Source organism: Poecilia reticulata, chromosome 13 (assembly GCF_904066995.2).
Source record: "Poecilia reticulata chromosome 13, P_reticulata-male-v2, whole genome shotgun sequence".
NCBI classification, from domain to species: domain Eukaryota; kingdom Metazoa; phylum Chordata; class Actinopteri; order Cyprinodontiformes; family Poeciliidae; genus Poecilia; species Poecilia reticulata.
The window spans coordinates 27822116-27840629 of NC_088842.1; the positions used below are offsets into that span (position 1 = coordinate 27822116).

Genomic DNA, 18514 nt, shown 5'->3' on the forward strand with positions numbered 1-18514 from the left:
AGAAAAAAAAACCTGAAATGATCAACTTTAAGCAAGAAACCCTCTCTGTAGCCTCCTTTTTCCTGACTTTTTTTTATTATTTTTATTAACTATAAATAAGAATGAAGATCATAGTTTTACAATTTTATTAGCAGAGCTGAAATATTTATCAGTCTGTTATCCAAAGTGGCTTTATATTTATTTTATAGTGGCTTTTGAACCAATGGGAGGAAAACATTTTCAATCACATTTGATTGAAATGTTTCTGCTGTCTGAGGAGCCAAAATGCTTCACTGTTTTATAGAAGTACTTTGCCTTATAGGCTGGACAGGGAAGCTAATGGGCAATCTGTCTGTCTTACATTAATAGAAAAGCTCAATAAACTCTAATAGTAGATTAGATTTCAGATTTCCAAAGGAGCTGCACATGTTCACAATGTCTGATGGGAAAATCTAAATAAACTCTTAAGCATACAGCCTGAGGTGCAAAGCAGATAAAAGCGCATTCATGTGCAAGAGTGGCCCACCCAAAGTCCACACATAAAACTTCATTAAAAATCTATACCAAGACTTATAAACTGATGTTTATAAACATCAAATATGTCGATGCTCTCCATTACCAAAGCATTGTGAAATGTTTTAGCCTCTAGTTTATCTCTGGATGATTTTCTACAGCTGGTTCCAAAAAGTACTGACTTTATTGGGGTGAATGAACTCCACCGCACAGGAGACAGTTTTCTGTTTATGCAGCTTATTTAAACCATGAATTATTTTTCACCGACTTCACAGTCTGTGTGGATCTAAAATTCCTGAAAAGTTTATGGATGCAATGTGACAAAATGTGGAAAAGAAAAAAAAAAAAAAAGCTCAAATAGGGCGGCATATATGCACGTTTGATGCTGACAACATGAAATTATGCTCTTGTCTACAATGCTTTTGTCTGACATGTGGTCTGCACAGGCAGTGTTGTATATCTAAAACCAAACCATGCACTGTCCAGGTACTTAACACAAGAAGCAAGAAAAGCAGGCTGGACAGAAAAGGGGGAAAGAAATGCAACAAATTAAATTAAATAAGATTAATAAAAACGTAACAGTTGCTCTGATGTGAAGTTAATTATATTGTCTTATTGTTCGTTTTAAATCAACATGTTTTTATTTAACTACAGCATAAATACTAGAACGAACTTCAATTATGTCAACTCAATCTACTCACTCACTAACATTTCAGGCATAGATTGTGTCATTATACTGATCACTTTATTTGTCTGTGTTAACGACACGTCCATTCAATATGTCATTAAAATACATGTATCATCAAGCAGACAGTATCTACATCATCATCTATACTACGATTTTTTTTTAAAAGAAAACCCTAAAAAAACTTTGCCTTTTTCTTCTTTTTTTTTTCCTCCATAGCTGTTAACATGTGAATTAGCACTAAAAGAAAGTAATTTATTCTCGCAATATTGGCGCTGTGTGAATACGCTGAATTGAATTGAACTATGCATGATTTCTGATTAGAAATAACTTAAATGAAGCTAAAAGGAAGCGCATGTGAAATGCTTCGCACGTTTTAATGGCTTATTTATCAGCTTGAACGCAGTAATGAAGGGGCTTTTAGTTTGAAAGTCCTCACGGTGGGAGTCAAATGCGCGTAGAAAAGTATAGCGGGGCCCCTCCCTCTCAGTCCATGAGGCTGATTTGGCTCCAGATATAAACACAGAGCTGCTGTTCTTCGCTTCTCCTCACTTTCCTCTCAAGCTGCGCGCAGTTTGTTCCTAAAGACCGAGGCGGAGGGAGAACAACGACTCCTGGCGCATTCCCAGGATGGAGGTAGAAACTATTTAAATCTCTGTTGCAGCCTTCTCTTTACAACCAGATGTTTTTAGACATTAAAGTGGAATTGAAATCGAAGCATTGCATCCCAGGAGATTGATGGTTGAAGTTGAAGTATTTAAAAATACTGCTTTAATTTTTATTTTATTTTATTTTTTTGGAAGAGTTGAGATTGTTTTCTTTTAATATTTAACAGTTTATGGTTGAAGAGTTAGAGATGAGCGAGAGCATTTAGGATATCAATGCTTTTCACATTATTTTCGGCTTCTTATGCAGAGCAGCACATGAAATGCAAATAATAACACATTAACACACATTTAGGGGAGAGAAGATTTACTGAAAACTTAGTAAGTTGAGATGCTCAGTGATTTTAAGACTAATCTTGTAGCGCGTTACCAAAGCCTAAGTGGAAGTAAAAGGAGATGACAGAGCATCTTTTATGAATTCCTCAAGTTACATAAACCTGCACAGCGTCCCCTCTTCCTCTGAAGAGCAGAGGCTGAAACAGAAAAGCTGTTTCTTCTGAGTAGAGGAAATGTATGGCTTGCTCATAGTTTTTGAGAGTCTCCTCCCTGTTTAAAAACAGAAGCTCCCTCAGACCTTTTCACGTCACTCTCAAGAGTTTCATGCAACGTGAAAAGTAGGAAGAGAAACGCCCAATTTCTTTCCTCCACAGCACATTAGGAAGTGCGGAAGTAATATGCAAAACTGCTCCCACAAAGCAAAAATCACTCAGTTTGAGGTTGAGGCTCTGCTTTGCTTCTCCTTAGACTCTGAACTGCATGTAGAAGCAGATCCCAGGTGGGTTTACATTTTATTTGTAAAGTCTTTTTCTGCTGAAGATGCGCAAATTATGCCTGAATCATCTTCAGATGTTTTTATTGGGATGACATGTGATCCGTAGCTGTTCCATCAGTTGAAGGATGCATAACTTTTGTTTTCATATATTGAGCGGTCAACAAATTCTCCCACCTGAGCTGTGGATATTTGCAGCTCCTCTAGAGTTAACGTGTGCTACCTCACTGCTTGCCTGATTCACTGAAGAATTTTTTACACAAAACTACCATGGAAGGACTGTCCGAATATTAAGGATTTTTGTTGATCAGAAGATTTTGAATGTTTCTCTCAGTTTCCGTACGAGTAGTTTATGTTTATCAAATCTGACACAATCGACCAGCCTTCCTATTTTTTCCTCATATTGGAACATCGACGTGATTCCAAACTGGACATTTATAGAGTTTTGAGTGGGCACCTGAGGATTTTCCACAGGGGCAGATTTCATGCTGTGGTGCTTTTTTTCCCTTCTTCTTCTTTGATGGAAACACTCCACCACAAGTGGGGCAGGGAGTATTTTGGAGATACTTTGCCAACCATCTGGCGAGCACATTTATTATGTAATGCATAGTAAAGTCAATGTATAACAGCCAGTGCCAGCTGCACTGCTAATGAGCTAGTTTTTCCCTTTGCTGCTCTGCTGCACTACGTCATCTGAATTGTGTCAAAGCACGATTATAAACAGGTACTCTGAGCTGTTCTCGCATAATTAAAGTTCCTCATCACTGGAGCAAATAAGACTGCATTTCTGGCTGATTCATTGCAGGGTTACTCTTTTAACTTTGAGAAGATAAAAAAAACAATATCTAACTTTACTGAGTTGTGATGAATACCTGAAAATCACACATTGAGCCATCCAGCGATGTCATATGGCACTGATGTTTCATGTATTTTGTAGGATTGTCTTGCTTTTTTTCTCTCTCACTCTGTCTCTGAGAATATTTGCAGACTTATGTTCACACATCTTAACTGTATTCTGCTCTGATGTAAGCTGTGGAAAATGCCCCAAAGGACACAATTACATGCTTTTTTCCAAACTCTTTGTGTTTTCTCTGCAGTATTTCTCATGCTGTCTACAACAGTTTCCCAGAAGATAACCTGAAATAGCTTTCTGTCTTCTTTTGCTGAACACTTTTGTCACTTTGTTTGTATTCCATGTCTCCAGACAGGTACAGATTTGCACAGCAAAAAAAGAAACTTTAAAAAGATAGCACCAAGGTGTTTTTTTATTTTTTATTTTTTTTACAAAACATACAAAGCAGTAAAAAAAAAAAAAGATGGTGCAGACTTTGAAAACACATGTAAGCTTAGGAAGCGTTACCATGTGGGATAAAGTGTGTTCAATTTGTTTTTCAACCTAATAAGGGAATCAAATGCCTTGGCTTGACAAATTGTTAGTGTAAGCTTCAAAATAAAGTCTCAGAAATGGTTTATTTACATTCTGCATTCCTAAGTAGCTTCAATTCTGCAGTGTTATGATGGGATGTCTTAATTTCTTGTCCCAAATACTAACCTGAGTCAGTTAAGGTGATTCAATACAACCAGTCTTCTCATAAAATCACTACCATGTACAGATTTGACAACCCTGTAACTTTACAGTGTATTAAAACAACACATAGCATCAGTACTATAAGATCTACATGTGGTCTCAGTATTTTTGAATGTGCATCATCTTCCTCACTGCATCATCCATTTTAAATGACAACAAAAATTTTTGTCCCATTTGAAGTTTTTTCTGGAAAGATTAGATGAGATTATAGCAGAGGAGCTTTTTTTGTTGTTGTTTTTTCCCACAGACTTTGTGTCTCATGTTATGTTATGAGGGTATTGCGGTAGTTTTAACAAATATGTAAAAAACATTTCTTATAAAAGTTACATGCTGCATCTTTGAAATGAATCTGGACAAAACAGTGGCAACAAACAAAAAGGCATGCAGTAAATAAATCAAGCATAAAGAACTCAACGGTCTTGGCACCCAAAACAGAAATAAACTACTGCGGTGGTTTTTTTCATTTTTTATTTTTTTATTCAAATAGCAGAGTTTTCCATAGCAGACAAAACTTTTAAAAACGTCCAGCTGCATAATCATAGCACTTTGCTATGTATATCATTTAGTTGTTTAAATGTAAAATGAGTCTCATCACAGAAGACACAGCAGATCACAACACACAGACTGACACCAAGTTGCAGCAGCCATTAGAGTTTATCTTCAACTGCGACTGTAAAGGGATAAAAGTTCTTAAATAGTCATGAAAACATTCAGATTAATTTTGTAAAAATCAATGGATAAAAAAGTTAATATTGATACAAAACATATTTCGAAGACTCCCAGAACAACACCAGCTGGCACAGGGGCCTAAGCTTAATCAGGGACCAGATCAAGAAGATTCTTAAACCAAGCTGAAACACCCAAGCTTGCAAGGAAATCATTCATGTTTTGTGTGGGAAAAAATTAGGAACTATTAGCCTAAAACATACTTGCAGTGTTGCCTAGTTGCAGATGTATTTTCTCTATATTTACATCTTCTTGCTTCCTTTTTGTTGGAAAGTTTTTCCGTTTTGTGCCCAATCATTGTTTTTTGGGGGGGTTTTTTTAAACTCAAATCTTTAAACTGCATGATCTTTTATTATTTTCTTCTGTTTTTGTATGATTTTCTGTTTTTTTCCTGCTATTTCTACTAAAAAACAAACAAACATGTGGTGCTCTATCAGGAGCTGCTGCTGTCACTGGACACTTTAAGAGCCCAAAGCAGCATGTGGAGCACAGAGATACAGGCAGGAGGTGGGTTATGATCAAGATAACCAGCACAAGAAAAACACCCGTGCTGCTGCCATTCATGAATTAATGCAACAGAAAGATGCAGTTTCATTTAAACATACAGTTTATATGCATTATCTATCAAAATCACAATTTTTGGAGGAGCAACATTGTTGTCGTTCAATATTTGCTCGTATTTGAGCTCCTCATAGTCAGTTCTAAATGAATATATAGGTTAATTTAGTCGGAAAGAACCCCTGATAATTCTGACTGAGAGTAGGTGGAAATGACTAAAACAGACTTCATAAGTTCATAAATGACTTTCAGATCTCCCTACAGAGCAGTTAGCCCGCACTGCCTGCACCACCCTCTTCTAATTTTGGCATCTGGCCATTCTTCTTCCTTTTTTGGCAGAAAGGAGTGTAAAGATAAAGGCTGCAAGCTGCTACTTGTTTGCAAACACCATTTCACCTCTTGGTCATTTTTAACAATTTAATTGATACAATCTGCATATATAGTTATCTTTGTTGAGAAAACTTTTAATGAGTATAAAAGGAGACTTTAGGTCATTGTGGTCTGGATGCAGGTATAACTTTGATGTTTTCTGTAATCAGTGTGCAATCATAAGGTTTTCTTTTCACAAAACGTTGACTTTTTTCTCAGATGGGCGTCTGAGGGCCGTATGGGCGCTTTTAATCATTTCTACCTGTAACCTTTCAGTTTCAACAAAGCCTATAACCCTTTCACATAATGTAATGGTGGTTATGGGGATAAAACACTTATATTTTCCTACAGAACAGGATTTGTCTCTAATATTAGTGGTTTCTAAAAGACTGTCTTTTGGAATAAGGCTTCTTCCTCTCTGAGTGGCTTTTTCGCCCATGTCAATGTGGATAATAACAGTTTCCCCTATCAGCTTCCCATACTGTTTATACTTGTGTCAAAGGATGAAGGGCTTTTCCTATTATGTTTTTTTGAAGTGTTGCCTTAAAATACATCCAGTCATGCCTCCATTTACCTCAATTGTTATGAATTATCCTCATAAACATGTGAGAATATGTAAATATCTAGTTTCACCTTTACATTAAAACTATCCAAGCTGTTCTTGGTGTGTGTCTACCATCATCCTGTTTCTATTTTCAGGTCATCACCGTTATTTATTATAATATATATTTTATTATTTGACTAGCATACAGTACCAGAATGTGCTAGTAGCACCTCCCTGTTACCTCGGGGCCGCAGACTCCCATGGATGAGTTTAGCTCATCCACTGGTGAAGGACTACATTGTAAGAACTGGGGAAAAGAGAAAATTTCACTTGAGGTCTGGTTTAAAAACATCTCATGTTTTCCTGGAAAGGCAGCAGGCAATGGAAGTGCCAGTTTCTCTGAAACAAGTGCTGAGGCCAGAAGGAGTTGTTCTCTGTCATTGTTTCCCTGCGGCAGGACTTGCTGAAATGCGAAAGCTGAAGCTGCAGAGACAATATGAAAGCATAATGCTCTGTCTGCTAATCTGAACAAGATCTGGCTGAGCAATTGTCTGCTTTACTTCATTCTAACTAAGAGATTTCCAGAGGATTTTAATTTCAGAGGAGCATCCACGATCTTGCAGATTATCATCAGGCTCATGATAGATTGTGTAGTTGGCGGCTCTTTGACTGCTGGTGGATTTGTTGACGTCTGCTGAGCCCTGATATCATGCGCCTCTTCCCCTCCTGCCTCTGGGAACAGGAGTTGCAGTAAGAAAAGAAAGCAAACTTTGTGTGGACAGTCTGGCTCTTCTTCTTCTTCTTCTTCTTCTTCTTTCACAGCTGATGGTCACACAGTGAACCTCGTGCTTTCATCCGCAGTCTGGAATTAAGATATTGGTTGCGCACATCATTAAACATTTGCTATGTCTATCTGAATCTAGACATCTCAGATGCTGATCCGAGTCATTTAAAAATAGGCATTTACCCACACCAAGTCCCAGTCCATTGTTTTGCTTAAAAAGTCAGTAACCGATGGCATTCTGGATTCTACGAGATTTTTCCATATCAATGCTTAGCTAATAAATCTACTTTAATGTTCTGAAAACGCATCACCTAAGCGCCACGTATCCTAAGCTTATGTTTATAAAAAGATGTCACATTTTGACACAAACAACTGCAGTATTCAGGTGTTTTCATGTAAAAAAAACACGAAAAACCTGTTTACCAACTCACCTGTGGGGGCGCTGCACCAAGAACCACTGAAAGAAGGAACACAAAAACTTCTGAAGAAGTCACTGAGCACAATTTTATCCTGTATGAAAAGAAAGCAAATGGGAAATCCTCCAACAGATTTTAGCAGTTGGAGGATTTCTCTTTTGTAGTCGGTAAAAGAGACCATGAGCCATTTCTCCCAGTAGTGCTACACTAACGTGATTTTATTTTGTTTTTATTTGCCCAGATTGTCCTGTGCTACAGTCCTCTTCCTGCTTTTGGAGCAGTCTCCTGTCAGCCTGGCATTATCTTTTGAACCGCACCAAAGTTAACTTCAACCAAAGTTTGACTTTTTTTTCTTTTCTACATTAAAGTTCCATTGCACATTCACACTTCCACAAATGAGCCGGAGTTTCCAAGCAAACAAACTATAGAGTTTGATTAAAATGAACTAAATGGGGCCAGTGTGAATCTACCCTTAATTAACGTTTGCCTCGCTCTGATAAATATTGTGATGTGACACAGTTGCTAGGTTAATTGTAGCATGTTTACTATGTGTTTTGATCTGACTTGTTGATAAATTACCTCTTTACATACTTCAGTCTAGTTCCACTTAGCAATGTGAACAAAAGCAAAAAGATTGTTCCCCACAAATTTTATCCCTGGCTTTGTACTTTGTACTTTCTAAAATGTAATGATGTGCAAATCTGACAGACATGGTCTGATTTGTATTTATCACCCAGTATGCCCAAATTAGCTCTAAGTTTATGCTTAGGCTTGTCTCACGGGATGGAAGTCTCTAGTTTTTTTGTTGTTGTTGTTGTTGTTTTGGGGGGGGGGGGGGGGGTGGCTGTTTTTTTTTTTTTTTTTTGCTGGATTAACCTGCATTGAACTTTTTTCCCTGGTAAAGAAAAGTGTTCCCATATCATAATACTGCCTCCACAACTCCCTTGTCTGATGATGTGCAAAATTTAGATATTAGCACTTTTGCTAAGTGCTAATATTTGCCAAGTGCTAATAAGTGAACTGTTGCAGTTCACATGACTCCTCTGAATGCTTGTTTGGCTTAAAGAAGAATTTCAACCATCTCCTTGTTTAGGCATGCTCAGTTGCTCCATATGCTGAATTACAACATGCTTCAGATGTGGTCTAGGGACACTCGGAGGAGCAGAGGGGTTACGAAGCAGAGCTGCTTGAACAGCTCTGGGGCTTTTTCCCAGGCCTTGTGCCCCCAAAAATAGTCTGATCTGATCTGTCTTGTAGAGAAACATAGTTTCCCACTCTTTCACAGCCAAGCTTGGGGTCCCAGCTGAGTGAAACGTGTGCGTTACTGATAACCAACTCTTTATTTCCATTTAAGGCCTATTGTTATCTGTTTTGTCTTCTCTGGGACAAAAATAGTAAGTGAGATTGCTCGTGAATGTAGCAAAAGTTTTGTTTCATGTTTTCTTTACATGACTGTATTTTACACCATGTTGTGGGCTGTTAGTTTGTTCATATGGGAATTGTCAAGAGACTCATCCCATAGAAAGTCAATTTCCCAGTTGCTCAAATGTAATTTAAAGTGGCTTGTGGGATGTCCCATCCATGAAACATTTACTTTTTATCTGAAAGATTTGTTTGCTTTCAGATAGCTTACCTTAAATTTCTGATTCCCACTTCCACCGTTAATTATAATATGACTATTAGGATAAAGCTTTTTTTTTTTTTTTTTTTTAAAGAAGAATTTGAACTAAATATGCATATTTTTAAATGGGAAACAAACCAAATCAATGGTTTGACTGACTTCTGATCCCTTGTCCTGTTAGTTATGCCCTCCACTGAGTGATAGCTTTACAGTCTGAAGACTTAAAAAACTCATCACCATTGATTAGGAAAATTACAAGCATTTACAATTTGTTCAACTGATAGTTAGATTTCAGATATGGAGCTGTACAAAAGACTGTTACCAAGGCAAACCAGACGCCTGATGTTCTTCATAATTTATTGAAATCAGGAGAAGCTTGGCTTTTCTATGGCTCAGTCACTCCTGTTAAATTTGCAACTGAAAATGATATGTCTGAAATTTACAAATTAATATAAAGCAACCATACTCAATCATATATCACATGTCTTTCAATTGCAGCTGCAAGTTTTTTTGGCTGTCTCTGCCAACGTTGCACGTTAGAAACCAACATTTCTTTTGCTCCTTCTTTGCAAAATAATCAACTCAGGCAGATTATATATTACAAGTGCAAATTTCATTTTTAATTTTTGCCACGTAGAGTGTCTGGACTTTGGCTGGGCCATTTTAATATGTTAGTATTAAAAAGAAACATGAAAAACACGAGCCTCCAGCACAGTTTCATGTTTTCTTCTACTTCTTCTAGCATTCATTTTTCTTTTAGCATTCATTTTTCTTCCATCCAACAAAAATAATCAACTCTAGCTTTCCTGTTTCCACTACTAAAGAAATGCGTCCCCACAGCATGATGATTCCAATACTATGCTACACCAAGAGAATGGTGTGTTCAGTGTGAGTTGCAGATGAAGCTGGTTCTTTTATCAAACTTCACAGAACAGCTGCTTTTATTCTAAAATTAAATCACAAAAATGTTTAATTTACTAATTAGATGACTTTTTGAGGTGGATAGTTGCACTGGATTATATTTAGGGGTAGCTCAGTAAAGGGAACTGAATAACTTTTTTTCTTTTTTTCTACTCAACCCAATTTAAAGTCCCTGCTTATCATTTCCCATCATTATAGATGACTAAGCTTTTCTTCACCCCAGACATCTCACCGGCGACTAAAACAAAGAGCCCTGTTTCCTTTGGCTGTGCAGTTGTGATTTGGGTTTTCTCTGAATGCGTTTGTTTTGGAAGGACAGGAAAGAGTTAACAATTGAAGCTTACAAAATAACAAGGTTGGGGGGGGGAGGCGGATGGAGGGCATCTGGTAATTACTGCTTATCAAATATGAGGCAGGAGAATTTAGGAAAAAGTTTGGATGTGGAGCGGGACGGCAGAAGAGTCCAAGCAGGCGTTTCACTGTGTTTGGGTGGAGGGAGTGAGGTGGTGAGGTCATGCTGAGAACAAGAGAAGCAAAAGAAAATAAAGTGTTGCGATTAACCTGGTATGTGTGTTTGTGATGCTTGGGAGATCCATGTTTTCCTAGGCGCTGGTCCAAAATGTGCCGAGGGGAGGCGGCAGGAATGACGGAGTGGAAATGCCCACTCAGGAAACACGACAGAAGTGGCAGCTGCGAGCGGACAGCCACGAGTTTCTTAATGATGTATAAAAGTAAAATGGAAATGTGATATAGTGTGAAAGTTACTGATTGAAAGGGAGTGACCGCACAAGCAAGATGCAAATCATTTAATGGCAGCTTGATGCATGAGAATTTCCACAAGCTCAGAACAATTTGACTACAAACTCATGGAAACAAAGAAAACATTAGCAGTTTAAACGACGGAGTGGGGACAAGAAAACAAAACTAATCAAATTAATAGAAGAAAATCATAAAATTACAAGTCATAATATAACCGCTATGCTCTTGAAGTATTATGACTTTATTCTCAAAATACTGATTTTATGCTGGTATTATTTTAACTTCATTAGTGTACGACTTTATTCTTGTAATATTATGACTGCACTTCATTCTCAAAATATTACAATATTTTTTATATATTATTTATTGTCATAGTACAATGACTTTATTTTCATAACATTACAACTTTACTCTTGTAATATGCATGAGTTTGATTATTCTTGTATTTTAAGTTTTTTTTAGTATGCTCTAATACTCCATCATATAGGAATAAATGAAGAGAGGAGAAATTTAACTTATTAAAAAAAATATATAAAAATATATATATATATATATATATATATATATATATATATATATATATATATATATATATATATATATATATATATATATACTGCTCAAAAAAATAAAGGGGACACTTAAACAACACAATATAACTCCAAGTAAATCAAACTTCTGTGAAATCAAACTGTCCACTTAGGAAGCAACACTGATTGACCCGACGAGGGTCCCTGTTGTCAATCAGTGTTGCTTCCTAAGTGGACAGTTTGATTTCACAGAAGTTTGATTTACTTGGAGTTATATTGTGTTGTTTAAGTGTTCCCTTTATTTTTTTGAGCAGTGTATTTTATTTTATTTAAAAAGTAACAAAATATTTTAACTTTATTAAAAAATAACATTCATTTTATTTAAAAAATGTTTTATTTTTCTTAGTATGCCCTAATACGCCATCGTATTATAGAAATAAATGAAGAGCGGAGAAATTTATGCACATTCTACTCTGACGCCAACTTATCATTCAGGCTCAGATATGTGCAGAGTTACTGACCCTCAAAGGGAAGTGCAGAGGAGGGCGGTGCAGAAATCAGTATGGGAATAGCGGGAGACGGAGAAGAGGCCGAGGCAGTGATAACAGCGTGAAGCAGCGAGGACATGCAGGTCCCTGCTGTCACAGGCTGCAGCATGACGCTGACCAGCTGCAGGGCTCACTTCCTGTCGCGCTTCAAGAGAGTTCCTCCGAGGACGACGCAGAAACCCACCAAACTGCTGCTACAATCCTTTTTTCCCGCCCCCCCCCACCCCCTTAAAGTCGCCTGATGTCTGCATTTCTCACTTTGCTTGCTTTTTCTTTTGACGGAGAAGAGGAAGCGAAACATTTTTACTGAAGAATGTCAGTGTGGTTTCAAGGTTTTCTGTGAATTCAGTCAAAAATGGCTTATGTCACAGTCTCTTTTCAATCTGACTTTTGGATTTTGTCATTCATCAAACATGGCAAAATGTGGAAAAAGAATATTGTACACTTCAAGTAAAACTTGCGCCACAGTTACTTAATTATTTATGTCATAACTAACCACTTGCTAATTTCCTGTCTCTTATTCTGGTTGCGCAATTCAGAAACTTAAATCTTCTTTTGATGAAGATATGTTATGTTGTTGGATTGTATTTGTTTTTTCATGCTGAAAGATGATGTTTCTCTTCATGTTAAGCTTTCCAGCTGGTTCCCCCCGTCCATCTTGATGACATTCTCATTTCTAAGTGAAAAGTTAGAAATGAGAATTTTACCTTTGTTGTGGTGATCTAGAGACAATGTGCAGTTTATTCTAAACCTACAGTTAAGAATAGAGCAAGAAGCTTGACTTTAGTTTAACTTTACCACATATCTATGGTAAATGTTACATTTGCATTTGAAAAATGCAAACTGAAAGAAAAGAATGGAGCTCCAACTTCAAAAAAATGTTAACTGGTCACAAAATGGTCAAACTTACTTTGTTTGCTAAAACATTTGAAGATCAGCCTCTTGGGCCACAAGACAAATGTGAAAATATCCCTGAATTTTGCTTATTCACAAACAGTTGTATTCATTTTACTTTAATATGAATTAAAAACTTAACTATAAACCCTATATTAATCCAAGATGAGTCTCTTCTGTTACACATTTAATGTAGTTACTCCTAACTCTAACCTAGAATGATTCTCTAGCAGAACTAGGTGTTTGTTTGTTTTTTTATTTTAATAGAAAACAGCCACTTTATCTAGTATTACAGAGAAGCACGAGACATCATTGGCAAACCTCCCTTAAAAAAAAGATTCTTGATGTCAATTGTGACTTCTCAAATGAAGACACTTTCTCTAAGCTTGAATGTAGCTTTTCTGCAGAAGCACACAAGGTTGTTTTCGCAATATGAGCAGCTAAGTCCATGTTAGTTGTTCATATTGATTAAACATCAGATGTTTAATGTCACATATATTAAACATAAAATATTTAAAAGAATGGAAGAAATTGAAAAGAATGGGACCTAAAATGGTTCCTTGTGGACTTCCTGTAGTCTTCTGTTTTTAAGGAAACACCTAATGCTATGTATTACAACACACTTTTCACAACTTATGATTCAAACTATTATGACTGCTGAAGATTAGGATGTTCAGATTAATGTTTTTGAACACCGTGTTTCTTTTTTTTTTTTGAGTAATTGTTAAATAATCTTGTTCTTGTTTTTCCTGAAGGATTCTCCATCCAAGCCGTCTGTGGCTGAGCTGGCCGGAAAGTTGAAGGGTCACATTATGCCAATGCCCAACTCAAATGATGAGGTAACCATCTAGCCAAGCGGTTGTTTAATAAAAACATCTTCAGTATTCTGACTCATACACTGTTTATACTCAGAAGGTTTCCTGCTTTTTTTCCCCCCTCTCTTCCTGCAGTTGCCTTTTCGAGGACGACCTCCTTGTTCTCTAAAGTTGCAGAATCCCACACAAGATAAGGAAGTGTCAGATGTGGGTAAACTTGGTTCCTCTGTTGATTTTATGTGCTACCGTCAGCTTCCTGAATTTTGGAAAGATTTGGGTTTGTCTCAGTCTTCTGACAATGTGTTGATGAAAACAAATCTGTGCTTTCATTCAGTTTTAATGAATTCTTCTCACAATGTGTTGATGAAAACAAATCTGTGCTTTCATTCAGTTTTAATGAATTCTTCTCACAATGTGTTGATGAAAACAAATCTGTGCTTTCATTCAGTTTTAAGTCTGCGTTTAAGAGTACAAAAGATTTTGTTGAAAAAAATGTGTAGATATTTTCAGAGTAACCATTTTCATTTTCAAGATAAATATCTAATTGTGGCACATTCTACACTTATTTACAACGCAAGGAAAAATGTGGCTTTAATTTAATGAATCTTAGCATTATAACATTATGACACTAAAACTAAACGATCAGAGCAAAAATAATACTTCTTTACATATTCATTATGCATTAAGTGTAATTAAGTAAGTTCTTGTCATAATCAAGTTAACTTTTTGAGTATAAACGTATTTGATAGACCTGATTTTATCTCAAAATTTCCAAATCTTGGAAAAAGTCAAATCTTAATCAAAATGAAAAGCAGTTATTTTGTTTGGAATGCCAGACATCTTTCAGTCAATCCTTTGTTTGAGCAACCTGGGTGGCATTTTCGGAAGCTTTTTTATACCTTCAAGCCAGGGTAAAGTCATATTTCCTTCCGAGAGTCTCTGAGTAAATCAGACGTGCATTTGTCACAACACGCCTCGGTTACTGTAAGTCCATGTGTAAGGAGGGCATTAATCAGCTGGTTCAATTTTTGACTGGCTCCAGGAAACAGCATTTAACTCTGGCTGCAGCCACACTGTCACTTATAGAAACTAAAATTAAGATTTTGTTATTTTTTTCAGGGTTACTAATGCTCCACAAAGTTTTATTTAGAGTAAAAAGATCAAATACCTAGACTCAAGTTTACTCTATGGCTTTCAACTCAGCTGCAGCTTCACTTTTTTTTTCTTTTTAACTTTGTGTTCACTATTTATTTATCTCTATTACAGTATTGTTTGATTAACTAATTTTACTATTTTTACAGATTTTATTTGTTTCCTATCAATATCTTAATTATTATTTTTGTAGTTGTATTTAATCACGTTGGTGCTTAAACTCACTTGAGATTAACAACGTTTCTGTATTTATCTCTGATGGTTTTTGTTTTTGGTTTTTCGCCAGACATCTGTCTCTCCCAGTACCTTTAAAACAAAGAACTCCTCCATCATTGAGAAACTGCAGGTACAACCTTAGACACTCTTGATTGTTTTACAGTGTATAATCCACTACAGGAAGTGAGGATGTTTAAATCATTACTGCCCCCTACTGGCGCATTAGCTCATGACATTTTGGGAAGAAAGGGGTGGGGCTTCCCCGATTGCCACAATCGGCTCAGATTAATGGTCTAATGGGATCTTGGGCCACTGAGGCTCTGGTGAGCCTCCAACTTGTCACTTTAGACCTTTTAGTTAGTCGTTCCCACAGCGAGCAGCCATGGGACAAAAAGGCTGCAGATTCTCCCTCTTCCTCTTCTCCCCAGTTCAGGTAGGACACATCAGCGATCTTAACTCAGGGGTGCTTTTAGACTTTTAGATGCACATAAAGATGGAATGACATGCAAATAAGTGAAGCGTGATGGAGAATAGTGTGATGAATGACTGCAGATCTTGAGGACTAGAGTTGGGCAGCCCTGTCTTTTGGGAGGCAGATGATTTCTCAAATTGATTGGTCAGGATTTATTTGTTACTGGAGTTTGTTTTAATAGTCTGCTTTAAAAGTGGGAGGAATCAGAAGAGCAAGGATAATAGTGCGTTTTGGAACCTTTTATTTTGTATTTGTTTACTGTTTACTTTTGTTGAAATGGTCAAAATTTGTATTTTGTCACTCTCAAATTGGACTTTCCAGTACAGAATCACATGCAGAATCCCCAACAGATAATCACACGTCACTCCTCTCCGCAGGCCAACCTCGCTCTGTCCCCCACAGCTCTTCTGCCTTCGCCCAAAGGTTCAGATGTGAAGCTGCAGCCAGCACAGTTGTCGCCCTCCACGCCCTGCACGCCCCTGAGCCCCGTCCTGCGACCGCTGCATCTGTCCAGCGAAGACGAGGATCCTGTTAGCTTCGACAGCCCACCTGAAGGGACCCCGCTGCCAAGCTTCAATAAGGTAAACCCGTCATCAGGCATGAACAGCACAGATGGATCCAGTTGTTGGTGCTCTGATCTAACCACAACATATTTATTTTTGATCCATTATGAGTCCTAGATTAGATTACTTGTGACCTCATTTGAATTGTTGTATTTGAATTTTTGAGACAAACTGAGCCAATGATTGAAAAAAATAAATAAATAAATGAGTCGAAGTATTACTCACGCTACTTGGTGAGTGAGTTGTGACGACACAGCGAGGCACATGCATATTGTCCTCACAGACGCTCTTCTGATTGGCCGACGTGCGTCTTCTGTTTAAGCAGGTCTGAGATAAGCTAGAGCAAGATGGTGGATTGAAGAAAATAATCCACTTAGCCTAGTTAGAGTCCCTGGCTGCACTTCGTGGTGTGTTCTCACGCAAACCGCAGTGAGATTTCTAACGTGACCGGAAATCATTAGAAGAGCAAAAACACCTGCTGTTGATCTGAAGATGAATCGCATTTAATTTTTGTTTTAGAAATGACAACTAGACAGAGAAAATGAATGCAGAGCTGTACAAAATTCACGCCTTTGAATGTTTCTGTCTTGTTTGTTGTCAATTTTATATTTTAAAAGGGTCATACTCCAAAGCTAAGCTGGCGTTTCCAGATTTCAAAATAGATCTCAATTAGTACTGAAACAAATATTTGGAGTATTCATAGTTAAGCTATATTTGAAGATATGAAATACAACAAAAAATATCTACACTTTGCATTTAGCATGATAAAAACTTTATCTGAAAATATGTTCTACCAAGACCTCAAGTGGAGTAGTTTTAGCTTCATCTGGTTTAGAGGATGTTTAAAAAGTCTCTCGTTAAGCATCGTTTGCGCTCCAGTTATTAACCATTTAATAATAAAAAAAAATATCAGCACTACACTTTATTGATGTAAAGTGAAGCAGAAAGAGTTGTGCTATTAAGCTAAAAGTATTTTTTAAGCTGCAGGTACATCTTTTTCTACGAGAATTCTAAAATAATTTTAAGTACAGAAATATTTTTTTTAGTTTAAAAATTTAGAAATTAATTTTCTCATGTATCTCTAATATTTTATAAAATAATCTAAACGAGAAATGTTCAGAATGTGCCAATTTATTTATCAGATTACTCGATTTCTAGTCAGAAAAATTTATAACTATTCAATTACTGAAATAATCGTTGGCTACAGCCCTAATATGATTACAGTGTTGAAGCCAGTTATAATGTGTTTTCAATTTTAAAGTGAGCCAAATTATAAAATTCCAAGGTCTGTCGTTTCATCACAATAAATACAGATATGTTAAATATCCACCCATAATTAAACAGCTTCTAAACTCTCTCATGGCTCTTTCTCATCGTGTCCACACAGACCCGTCCACGATTATCATTCAAGAGGCGTCCGCCTACAAGACAACACAGAAGGTCAGCTGGAGAGGAGGCAGGTGCTACAAGTGACCATTCCCCGTGTGAACTGGACACCCAGAAAGAAAATGGGAACAAGGACCAGGTGTTTGAGAATCTAATGGAGGAAGCTGAATCCAAGCAGCTGGGCAGCTTAAAAGAAGCTGAAAACAAAGAGGAAGACTTTGAAAAGATCGAGGCTGAAGTGGCACAGTCTGACCCAGACGACAGACAGGATCTGGAGCAGGAGGCGGAACAAGACCTACCTGCAGAGGCTTTGCAGGAGGGACAGGAGCCTTTACAGTCTGAGGAGCAGAGGCAGGGGGACGTTGAAACAGAAAAGGGGCAGGACGAGATGCCTCAAGTGGCAAAACAAGAAGAAAACGACAGTATGTGAACTGTAAAAGTCTTTTCTTTCTGGAAAAATAACATACAAATAAGTATATGAATGCATTCATTAGGAGAACTAGAGTTGATCTATTTAAAATTTCTCCGCCATTCGATTTTAAATGACTCTGCTGCCCTCTACTGGCTGTCTTTAGAACAGGTCTTTCAGCACTGGACAGTTGAGAAAAGCAGCTGTTTGCAAAACAGCTGTGGAAACATGGACAGAAAAATCCTCACTTATACCTGATCATGGGAAATATTTGTTAAATTAGCAAATCCCTCTTTTTGCGGAGCTTTTTTTTTTAAGTTCAAGACTTTGAGACGAGTTCAGCCCCACCCTTGGGGCCTGTCATGTATGCAGTACAGAGAGTAACATTGAATAATAGGATGGATAAAGGTATAAAATACCAGAGACTAGATTAGGGCTCTACTTTTGTATATGTATGATGGTAAACTAAAACCCTTCAAATTGACTGTCCTTAAAAATAATGTATATGTTGTTTTGTGTGCAACAAAATGTACAGATGTTCTGACCCTTATGAATATTAAAAGTACAAATATTTCTAAAATATTTCAAATTACAGTGCCCTAGACAATTATCAAGACTCCTGATTGTGACGA

The 18514-nt window shown here is 37.1% G+C and overlaps 1 protein-coding gene across 3 annotated transcripts; it reads left to right on the plus strand.

The window, feature by feature from the left end:
* The first annotated feature begins 1466 nt into the window (after positions 1-1466).
* zgc:153184 (capZ-interacting protein) lies at positions 1467-18476 on the plus strand. Of its 3 annotated transcripts, XM_008426376.3 has the most exons (7): positions 1468-1813; positions 7838-7933; positions 13625-13708; positions 13820-13891; positions 15123-15182; positions 15902-16105; positions 17475-18476. In XM_008426376.3, exons 3-7 carry the CDS (start codon positions 13682-13684, stop codon positions 17901-17903), a joined length of 792 nt encoding a protein of 263 aa, XP_008424598.1. In that variant the 5' UTR covers positions 1468-1813; positions 7838-7933; positions 13625-13681; the 3' UTR covers positions 17904-18476. The 3 variants fall into 3 exon arrangements, with proteins under 3 accessions (XP_008424597.1, XP_008424598.1, XP_081470908.1); XM_008426375.2 differs by lacking the exon at positions 7838-7933 and having other exon boundaries at positions 1467-1813; XM_081614782.1 differs by lacking the exons at positions 1468-1813; positions 7838-7933 and adding an exon at positions 2147-2617.
* The last annotated feature ends 38 nt before the right edge of the window (positions 18477-18514 follow it).